This window comes from Labrus bergylta, chromosome 4, assembly GCF_963930695.1.
Source record: "Labrus bergylta chromosome 4, fLabBer1.1, whole genome shotgun sequence".
NCBI classification, from domain to species: domain Eukaryota; kingdom Metazoa; phylum Chordata; class Actinopteri; order Labriformes; family Labridae; genus Labrus; species Labrus bergylta.
Genome location: NC_089198.1, coordinates 10,598,014 through 10,608,857, shown reverse-complemented (window position 1 = coordinate 10,608,857; position 10,844 = coordinate 10,598,014). Strand labels below are relative to the sequence as shown.

At 39.7% G+C, this 10,844-nt stretch overlaps 2 protein-coding genes across 3 annotated transcripts in view; one reads left to right on the top strand and one right to left on the bottom strand.

Annotated features, from left to right (window-relative positions):
* Positions 1-960: 960 nt before the first annotated feature.
* si:ch211-155e24.3 (uncharacterized protein LOC100150696 homolog) lies at positions 961-5,642 on the bottom strand. Its single transcript, XM_020651959.3, has 4 exons — positions 5,296-5,642; positions 4,826-4,947; positions 4,069-4,168; positions 961-3,270 (listed from the first exon to the last, which is right to left on the bottom strand). Exons 1-4 carry the CDS (start codon positions 5,507-5,509, stop codon positions 2,324-2,326), a joined length of 1,383 nt encoding a protein of 460 aa, XP_020507615.2. The 5' UTR covers positions 5,510-5,642; the 3' UTR covers positions 961-2,323.
* Positions 5,643-7,890: 2,248 nt separating this feature from the next.
* Positions 7,891-10,844, top strand: part of si:dkeyp-68b7.12 (uncharacterized) — an 11,298-nt gene continuing 8,344 nt past the window's right edge. Inside the window, exons 1-4 of one of the 2 annotated variants that reach the window (XM_065953699.1) lie at positions 7,891-8,006; positions 8,620-8,945; positions 10,204-10,306; positions 10,424-10,568. In XM_065953699.1, coding sequence (XP_065809771.1) covers positions 8,858-8,945; positions 10,204-10,306; positions 10,424-10,568 — 336 coding nt within the window. In that variant the 5' untranslated portion in view covers positions 7,891-8,006; positions 8,620-8,857. Of the gene's footprint in view, positions 8,007-8,580; positions 8,946-10,203; positions 10,307-10,423; positions 10,569-10,844 lie in introns of both variants that reach the window. The other variant, XM_065953698.1, reaches the window with a different exon arrangement.

The following is a 10,844-nucleotide window of genomic DNA, read 5'->3' as shown; positions in this document are numbered from 1 at the left end:
GCACTGCTGTGAAACACACACAGTGCCGTTGCCTACCCCTCGTGATTTGTTGACAAGCAGGGGGAAAAGATGTGATAAGCCAAAGAACCATGTCTACTGATAAGGTACAGTAATATTACCAGATTCTGTACGAATATGACCCTGCTAGCGTCTTCAACCCGTTGTTTGCTAACTGTTTGTTATATGCAGGACGTGAGTTCATCTGTTGCCAGGATGCTTGTGATGTAGCTAAATGGCTACATTGGAGAGGGTCATTTATTTAGCTAGTTGAGAGTTATTAACCCCATATTGCTGCTAGTTTGAAGATCAACAAGAAAAAAGACAACTTTCTTATGTAAGATGGATTTATTTATTTGTATTCAAGTCTGAGACATAACTTGGATTAGATGACTTTCTGCATCCAGTAATAAGACTAAGATGACACAGATAACGACACAGCCTAACCATAATACCAACTGCCTGAGCAGTAGCATAACGTGTTTGCACCCATGCAACCTTAAAACGTTCTGTTAGCTCAAGCCAACACGTAAGCCTGTCCAATATTTCCTGTAGTCTGGCTTCTTGCTCTGTCACTTTTTCTCTTCTTAGTTTCATCTGTCACCGTCCTTTTCCCTCTCTTAGCCTCAGCCATTGCATTACACAGGACAGAGAGATGGCTGAAGGCTGCTGGGAACTAGTGCCGTAAAGCTGTACGGACTTCTCATGAGATGACTGCTGCCAAAGTTACAATGTGCCAATAGCAGGCAACCGGGATGCACTAGGGATACGCTATTCTCACTGTTGAAAGTCATTTTCCTGTTAGATTGACCCTTGAAACTACTGTTTTAAAGGTGGAAAAATTATGTACTGTTGAGTACAACAGTACTAAGCAAACAAACAAAAAAAGACTCTGCATTTGTCATATTACATAAACAATTAGACCTGTGGATCCAACTAAAACAACTGACATGGGTGACATGATAGAATTTAAACTAGTTGTATTTATTTTAGATTTAAGTATTGTACAAATAGAGGTATCACTGCTTACTGCAAAATGATGGCGAAAAACAAGTTACAAAGCTTCCAAACTTTAAGAGAAAAATATAACTTCAGATGAAAAGTCAGATTTTAGATACGACAACATCTCTTAAAGAAGTTTCCAAAAATGAGGCAAATATGGAACTTAATTATATAATACAATAATTCATCAAGGCATATAGTGGTAGTACTAAATCGATAATTTTAAAACTTTACAAAGGGTTTATAAAGGGTAGAGGAACCTCCGCAGTTTATAACAAGGAAAGATGCTAAAACTAAATGATAAAATAAACTGTCAACAGTGGGAAAACGTGTGAAACCATCTTTTCTACATCCTGTTCTATGCATTGCCTTGACTCTGGCTGGAAAAATCATGTTCTCATTTTATTACTGCTAAATGGCAAAGATACTTTGACTGCAGGAGTGATGAGGCAAATCACCACCACATATTCTGGACTTGCCCAAAGATACAGTATGACTGTTTTGGGAAAATCATGAAGAAGATTTTTGGACAAAGGTTCCCATTAACTTTCATATCACTTTATTTGTGTGATCTGCCTGACCAAATAACAGGAAGTGACAGATACCTTCTGAAAATAGTTAAAGTAGCAGCAAAAGAAGCCATCGCCCGTAAATGGTTACAGACTCATCCACCCACAGTAGATAACTGACTCAAAATCATTATAGAGAATCACAAGATGGAAAGATTGACTTTCTTATTGCGACTGATTAAGGACTTGTAAAATGCAAAATGGTCAAAATGGAAAAAAAAAAATTTGACAAGATAAATAAGTTGCCTGGTGGATTGCGCCTCTCATTCTAACAGCTTTAAATTACTTTTACCTCCCTTGCACTGTCTCTGACTAACATACAAATTATGAAACACTATATCAAGACCCCCTGAATGTACAACTCAAGTTATGACCTGAAAATTGAATGTCTGATTGATGTCTTGAAATGTCTGGCAATGATACCGATGTTAAAGTTTTACATAACATGATGGAAAGGAGCCACAAGTCAGATTTGAACCGGGTCGCCTGCTTCGGGCCGTCCATGTAAAGCCTCCGTGCATGGGGCACTTAATCTAACTACTAGGCCACCGGCACCCCTAAAAGCCCCATTAATATGAATAGGAACCTAATATTAATTTGTAACATAACCTGATATAAATAGGGTGAGGCCATACTGTACATCCACTGTACAGCTTAATTCTGTGGGAAATGCACAATATTCTTTTATATAAATAAAACAAAAGGCCACATTGATTACTTCAGGAATCTGATATATAAAATAAAACCCTGTGGTCTCAGTGTGCTGTTTTCTGATGGGACTTGAGGGTGGAGCGCTGGGTGAAGCACTTCCCGCACACTGAGCACTCGTGTGGTCTCTCCCCACTGTGGACCACTGCGTGTCTGATGAGGTTGCACTGTTTGGCGAAACTCCTGCCGCAGAGCTCACAGCTGAACGGTCTCTCCCCTGTGTGACTCCTCAGATGCTCTTTGAGCTGACAGCATTTATGGAACGATTTGGCACAGAACGTGCAGCTGAATTTCTTCTCCTTGACGACGGGCCTCCAGGGCTTCCTTATCCTCCTGGTCAGAACCAAACTTGTACGACCTTGCCCATAAGAAGAGGTGGAAGCTTGGATTTGCGATGTCATATCCACTCGTTGGTGCCCCGTGTGAGGCAAAGAGTGTCTGTATGGATGCTGTGACTGTTGAGAGATTAAGGAATGATCCATTGTGTTGAACTGAGATGAAGTATTATTTCCCTCATGCTGTAGGGGTCTCTTAAATCCAAACGTTCTGGCCCCTCTTTTACCTCTTGCTGCGCTCTCAACAACTGAATGTGATTTCTCTAATTGAATTTGAGACTCCATGTCCTCCAAATGTAACCCACTTTGAGACGGGAAAACAGAGGGAAACTGTTGCCCAGCATACAGAGTGCTTGGACCAGCAGCATCAGTCCACTGATCTGAAGTCCACAGCTCTCCGTTACCTTCACCTGTCGCAAAATTTCCCGCGTTTCCTGCGTTCTCATTCAGCTCTTCCTCTCTCTCGGGTTTCACCAGGAGCTCTGCCTCACTTTGATTCAAATTTAGCTGCTGATCTCGGAAGGTGTTGTAGCCACCTGTCGGGGACATCAGAGATCCAGGGTCGGCTGAGTTCTCTGCAGAGTTGTGAGACTCCACAAAGTGGTCCGTTTCGGCAGGTTGGGAGGCTTCTAAACATTGAGGCTGCTCTGCTTCAGATTCTAATACAAGGGGAGGAACCACACATCATCTTCAAGTCAAAGTTTTCATTCTGCATTTCTAACAAATCTCTTCTCTCACATATTTCAATATATGATGTTGTTACCAAAGAGCAATGTAGCTAACAGATGTTTAAGTAGCACAGCAGCACAAGATTTGAATATAATCTTCTGGTTATATTTTTAGATAATACCAAGATTTCTTGTGGTAAATTAGAAAAAAAGGAAAACCCTGTCAAACCACAACTATAAGGGACTTGTTAGCTCACTAAAATAATGGTATGTTATTAACCTAATTTTAATCAGGCTGTTTCTTCTCACATAATTATTTTTTTAAATAATAATTTTGAAGTAACTGACGAACTTTCATCTTGTATCCTTTCTTTAACCTCTTCTTCCTTGGCTGATCTTTTCCTGTACATGTGTGTTAAGTGTTTTTCATCATTATGTCTTTTAACAATCAAACACACCAAACCAATCAATCACTGCAAAACTGTGCTGTGGAAAACGTAAACAAAGGCTCTTTCAGCTTTGTCTGACACCTACAGTTCCTGGCTACATTGACATGACATTAAAAATAAGACACTAATAATAATGGTCTGGCTTTCTTTGGCAAGTCATAGAGAGGCAACAGTATTTACTTCAGTGTGTTTCTTAACCAGATAAGCCTCCCCACAGGATCTCTAAAATGAAATAATACTTTCCACATTCAGAAAACACAACAAAATGTCAAACTATAAAAGGGTGTAATGGGGGGGATTTTTACGGGGGACACAGCCTGTGTTTTCTGAATGAACTCACTGATTTTGTCCTCTGAGTGGTTCTTCCACATCTCCTCCTCTGCACACTCCACTTTGATCAGTATGTGCTCTGCTTCAGAACCAAGCTCCACGTCTGCACACTGCAACAGCATGATCAACGTTACTACATTACTCCCACAGTATGGAGTCAAAAACAAATACATGCTCCTGTTTGGTTTAAGCACAACAGACAGATATAGTATTTATGGAAGTAAAATGTTCACATAATAAGAATGAAGTAAAATTAACAGAGGTATAATGAAGCATAAATATGATGCCATTTAGAATATGTTTTCTCTGTTGAATATCATTGTGAATTGAATAGGGGTTTTTGGTTTGTTGGTCAGAAAAAAAAGCAACTTAAAGACACGCCTTTTGGCCCTTTTACTGATTTTACAGGCAATGTATGGACCAAATAATCATTTGAATGATTGAAAGCCAATCACAAGAACCCACAGTATGATGAAAAAGCATGCATATAATGCCCTTTACTTTTGAAGTAGACATTTGTTTAACCTAATAAATTCCCCTCATATTTTGCACACTTCTTGATTCCTAAGATCAGAGAAGATGTTTACCAAGTTAAATATAAAACTTATGTTGATTCCAGTGGAATTTGTTGCAAAATAAGCAACTTTAAGGAATTAAATTTGGCCATTAGTGTTTTTTTTCCCGGGACTTTGATGGACTAGATGATCAATCGAAGCATTCAAAGGCAAACAACATACACCAAATGTAATATTTAGTCATTTTCATACCTGCTTCGGTTGAGTTTGAACCTCAGCCTCCATCTGTCTCTCCCAAGCTGCCGTCTGTGTCTCTTTGGTCAGATCTACTCTGACTAAAGGAGAGAATCTGTCTGCTGCTGGAGGATAAAACACTGAAAAGGAAGAGAAAAAAAAAAACACGTGGCACAACATTAACCATTGACAGACAGCCCCAATCCCAGAAATGAAAATCCTAATGCCTAGGTCCCAAAAAAAAAATATATATATATTATTATTATTATTATTATTACAGTTTTGAAAAGAAGTTAACAGATGAAACATAGGAGGTGACATAAAATCATTGTGAACAGATGAATAATTATTGTACTCTGTCTTTATTAGGGGCATTTTGTACTCTTCAGCTCACTAGATAATGTGATGTACCTTTAATTGATTGTCTTGCAGTATATGAATTTTTACTCATCATCATCATCACCCCCCCTCCCCCTCCTCTTCCTCACCTCTCCTCCTGGCTCTGATCCTGGTCCTCCTCAGCTCGGCCTCCATCCCCTCACACTTCCTCCGCAGCAGCTCGATGTCCCTGCGGCTCTGGCTCACCTCCAGCCGGAGCACCGCGCAGCTATCATCCACACGCCGGTTTATCTCAGCCACGGCCGCCCGAGCCACGACGTCCATGACGGACAGGAGCTGGCTGTGGAAGCTGCTGTTCTCCATCTCTTTACACTTTCTGATTCAAACACAGATCAATATATTCTCCTGTGCTGGCTTTGCTAACTCTAAAAAAGGGGAATGATTACAAATTGCTGATCAAAGTGTTGTTGTGACCATTTCTGTTGAGCCGAAGGGTTCTTCCGTGAACGCTTGTTTTTGAGGGTCGCTTGCTTATCATCACATCGCGGTCCACACGGGCGGTGTCACTTTGTCTCAGCTTTGGCCACTTTATTAAAAATACAAACCATTATAACGTCTTCTTCTATAACAAGTATATACACTTTGTAATACTAATGTGAACTATTTTTTTTAACGCCCATTCTGTTGTAACAGTACCGCTATTCCCGCCCCATTGGAGTGTACTTGAATACAAAACGAGGTTACCATGGTAGCGTCACTCTTCGGCTACTGTTTTACCGTAAACACGCGATTACATGCGCACTGTTATCCCGGCGGCAAGATGAAACCAGATGACTTAAAATATGTCGAAAGTTGCTTCAAGAACAACATGTTTGGTTTTTCTTGTAATCATTCAACAACAATGAGTTAAAACTGTTCCTAAATGTGTTTTTTTCTTCTTCTTTTAATGGAATGCCGGCAGGCTGTACACTTGAAAGTGCAATGCTGCCCCCTGCAGGCTAGAATGTGTAGCCTATTTATTATATTTTTTTAGGGGGGGAAGTTTAATTAAGAAATGTGAAGACCGCTCAATCAGTAGGTTAAACTCTGCTCCATACACACATGGCCTTAAAGCTCATATTCACTCATGTTCACTTCATCTGTTGTCTACTCGCTGTTATATTGAATAGTTTCTGCTGATAACATGTCTACAGTCCTGCATTTTAACTTATAGTATCACTGATTGCACAGCTCCCTATGTCAATACTGTCCATTTACAACTCTGTTTTTGCACATTTACATTTAATCTTTCATATTTAAGACTAGTAATGCTAAATTAAATCCTGGTTGTATATATTCCCATTCTCAGTTTTGATATTTTTTAGTACTTATTTACTTTGTATTTAATCTTATATTATGTTTAGATTTGCTGACATTGTGTTTTTTTACTCATTGTGTGTTTGGATAACCTGCTGCTGTAACGCCACAATTTCTCCAGTTTGGGATCAATAAAGTAATTCTATTCTATTCAATTCTATATATCAATTCAAAATAGCCAAAAATTCAACAATACCAATGTTTCTTTATCGTTCTTGTGTTCGCATAGCATATTCCGGATTGCAATCCTAATCATAATGACAATCATAAGATATGGTTTTGTGTGTAAGAGAAAAAATAGACACCCAGTGCATCTCATGTTGTCTCTTTGTAGTAGCCTGACCCTTATTAGGGATTATATGTTGCAAGGAATTCTCACTGACTCGTTTAAAATAATGTATGCATCAGTGAAAATCTGTTGTGACAAAAGACACTAAAGGTAAACTTACCCTCTGGAGTATTTGGACCAAAACCCTAACTTTGTTAGAACAGAATAATATAATTCAAAGTAGGCCTACGGAATCAAATAGGGAGTGTATGCAAATAAAAAGAACAGCATTGAATCAATGATGTAGGCCTACTGTATCTACATTTTAGAAACCACTTTTCTACTCCACCAGATTTGACTGGCATTTGTTTTTTCATTTACTTGCGACCCCTGAACATATGAGCATTTTAGCATTTTGAAGCTCTGCATTAGTATTGATATTCCAAACATAGCCTACATACCGGTAGTAACAATAAACTACCAGGGGGCATTAAAAAGCCTTTATACTATTGCTTGTTTGAAGGTAGCCTACTATACTTTCAGTTCAAGTATTCTGTGATAACTTGAAATCATTAGTTGGAGTTTGAACTTTACATTCGATTAATTTTAAAGGATTTTATGATATTTCATATTTTATGTGTTCCTCAGCATCAATGTGGAAACTCTCTGTACTTTGAGCTACCCTGGTTGTTATCTCTGTGGTTATGTGACAAATATTTGGACTATGTTTGGTAATCTGTGCTCCTTTGTGAGAGTTTTAGTTCCTGTTGTGGAATGATATCTGGGTCTTTGTGACATTTTGTGGAGTATACAGTACTTTCTAAGCTTTTAGTGCAGTTTGCTCCTTCTGCAGCTCTTACTTAACACATGTGTGGTGCTTTGGTTTTGTAGTAATATTTAAAGGTGTGCAGCATTGATAAACATCCAGCACAGTCAAAGAAAACTAGGCAAATTGGTCCAATCGGTACATTTACTGGCCATTTCTTTATTTCATGCCTGCATGCACCCAGAGCTCAATCACAGATGCAAACACGCTGCATACAAGTTAGATAGATGCACTGTACTGATACACTCAACTGATTTCCCTACTCTAGCAGCACAGGCAGAAACTGCAAGGCAACGTACGCAGAGAAAGCACACGACATGGAGAGACATGCAGGAAGTGAACAGGGGAAGTTTGGTGGTTTCTTGCGTCATCGTTTTATGCTGCTACTTGTGTGCCGTTGCCGATTGAAGGTAGGAACACTCATATTCACTTTTTAACTTGTTTTTATTTTCTCATCGTTCTACACTGAAACTCTTTTCTAAAGGTGGACAGATAGTGAGGGATGATGGACAGAAGCAGAGCGATGGCAGGTGTCAGGAGGATGAAGAGGGTGGGGAGCGAGTTTGAATGTCAGCAGGAGTCTGTATGTTCAAGGCTTTAAGAGTCTACTTCCGCTGCAGTGAAAAAAGGGGCCACAATGGCCTTGACATGAGGGCAGGCGGGACAGATCAGATCTGACATGAACAGAGTTTATCAACTTTGAGATTTGATTGAAGGTTAAAGTTGGTTCTCCAACTTAGAGAGGTAATGGTGTGATCGGTGTGAACATTTCAGCGGCACACTTCACTGAATAAGAGAAGTACAGAGGCAAGGGTGTGGCCTTTCATTCGACAATAAAATGTGAGCATCAACGGGAAGTGGAGAGAGCCACATATGCACACAGAGGATCCAGTGCAATATGCTCTTAAGTCATGGGAAAGGCTGTTGTTTGCAATGTAAAGTTTGTGATGCATGAAAAAAGTTTTTGTATTTCTGCATTTGCAGGGTGGAACATTAAGAAAAACAATGTCCTGACACTTTCAGGTGTAACATATCAGAGGAAACAACCTACTCACACCATCATGCACTGAAGCAAAGGAAACAGCAGCAGCAGCAGCTACACTGACAAATCTGTGAAATTGAAATGTGCAGCGCTTCTACGAAGGCAGTGGGACATTAACCGAGTTGGTCAACACATCCAGGAGACAGTCTGTCTGATTGTGACGAGCAGAGAATCTCTGGTGGGGCTTAATGTGAGGTGAAACACAGCACAAAGGACGAGATGAGGAGAGTTCGGAGGAAAGGAGGGCACAAAGAGAAGGTGTTTGGATGTGATCTACTCGAACACCTGAGCGCCTCGTCTCAAGAGAGTAAGTGGACAGACTTTTTCCTGAAACCTTTCATTAAAACATGCAATAAGCACCACAATGTTCAGTTACATGTCAAACAGCCAGAAACAAAAAAAGTTGTTTAACCAAAGAAATCTGAAATATTATATGAATGCATAATTCTGTATAAGCTTCTGGGAATGTTTCATATACACATATGGCATTTCCTCCTCTAGAAGGACAGTCTATATATTATAAAAAAGATCATTCAGCGAGGGTGACAATTTGAAAAACAATCTCAGGCCATTTGAATTTACATGGCATGCAGGTATGTACTCACCGGGCTCACCTGAAAAAGATTTACTACAAAAACTCAAAATCTTACCAAGTGTATTTCTTGTCAACAATATTTCATTACCAGGTATTATTAGCAACATTAACTTGTTTCAAATGTTTATTTTTGGGCTTTTTATGCCTTTATTAAGAGATAGGTCAGTGGATAGATTCAGAAATTGGAGAAAGGAGAGAGTGTAGAATGACATGTGGGGAAGGAGCAACAGGTCAGATTAGAGTCCAAGGCCATCCACATGGAGGACTATTGCTTCTGTACAAAGGATGCAAACACTTACCACTACGCTTCCGGCGCCCTAATGACATATCTTTTAATAGAAATCAGACATATACATTTGGTTAGATTCTAATGTTTGCTGTGTTGACCTGCTGTGGTCAAAGCTGCGGGGGTTGAGTCTTTATAAGAGCTAATTTGAACATAAAGAGAAGAGGTACGTCTTTTCTCGACTCAATATGTCTGAGATGTATCAACATAAAAATGGGAAACCAGCCATTTTAAAAGCCATTGTTAAGGGGCAGCACGTTCGGAGGCTATCATCGGCTACTCCAAGATGGTGGCCCTGGTTCAAATCAGACTTGTGGATCCTTTCACACGTGTCATTCCCCACGCTCTCATCCGTGTTTCCAACTACATCCACTCTCCTGTCAATAAAGGCAAAAAAGCCCCAAAAAATCATATTTCAAAACAATCTCATAAATGCACCCCATTCTAATGATTTGTAGCTGGAAAAGGTAGAGACGTTGGGACATAGACTGGCTCCTGTTATCAAAACAAAGCTGACCTGCAGTATGAGGATGTATTAAGACACAGCTTTAATATCTTTAATATGTTTAACATGTTCTTGACCCTATGTGTGGTTCTTGAGCCTACAATGTTGGAAATGTAACATGTTTAATAATGAGTTTGTAATTCAGTTCATTAATTTGAGTCACTCACTGTTTCCAACAGTTCCTCTTGTGTTGCGATGCTGCAGTGAGTTTGTGGAGACTCATGGAATCGTGGATGGTATCTACAGGTTGTCTGGAGTGTCGTCCAACATTCAGAAACTCAGGTAGGTTGTGTATGAGTGTGTGTGATAATGGTTCTATCTCTTTGAATGATCTGTAGTGTCGTGTTCTCAACCCAAATTTGAAACATGTGTTTGTGTGTTTTGTTGATGTAAAACCAGGGGGGAGTTTGAGGGTGATGGGGCTCCAGACCTGAACAAGGACCTGTACCTGCAGGACATCCACTGCGTCAGCTCTCTGTGTAAAGCGTATTTCAGAGAGCTGCCCAACCCTCTGCTCACATACCAGCTGTATGACAAGTTTGCTGTGAGTAGCTCGGACACACAAATGTGTCACACAATCCACCCCTTTGTTTTTGGGTTTGAGTGAGTTTCTCGGGGACAGAGTAGCTCTTCAGCAAAGACATTTTTTAGAGTGTATTTCCGAACAAGTTCAGATATCTCAATAAATAAAGATGAGACCAAGACAAAGTGTATCCTATTGTATCTTGTATAATGTACAAATAAAAAAGTAACATCAAATGGAGATAGTCAAGTTATTGTTGTAAGTATTGTTCTTAAGTACAGTTCTTGAGTGTATGCA

Bases quoted from the DNA above. Each gene is read 5' to 3' on its own strand.
- si:ch211-155e24.3 (XM_020651959.3), bottom strand. From the start codon at position 5,509: ATGGAGAACAGCAGCTTCCACAGCCAGCTCCTGTCCGTCATGGACGTC. The intron at 4,948-5,295 runs GTGAGGAAGAGG...CTTCCTTTTCAG, and splicing joins GATCAGAGCCAGGAGGAGAG to TGTTTTATCCTCCAGCAGCA. The intron at 4,169-4,825 runs GTATGAAAATGA...ATGCTGTTGCAG, and splicing joins TTCAAACTCAACCGAAGCAG to TGTGCAGACGTGGAGCTTGG.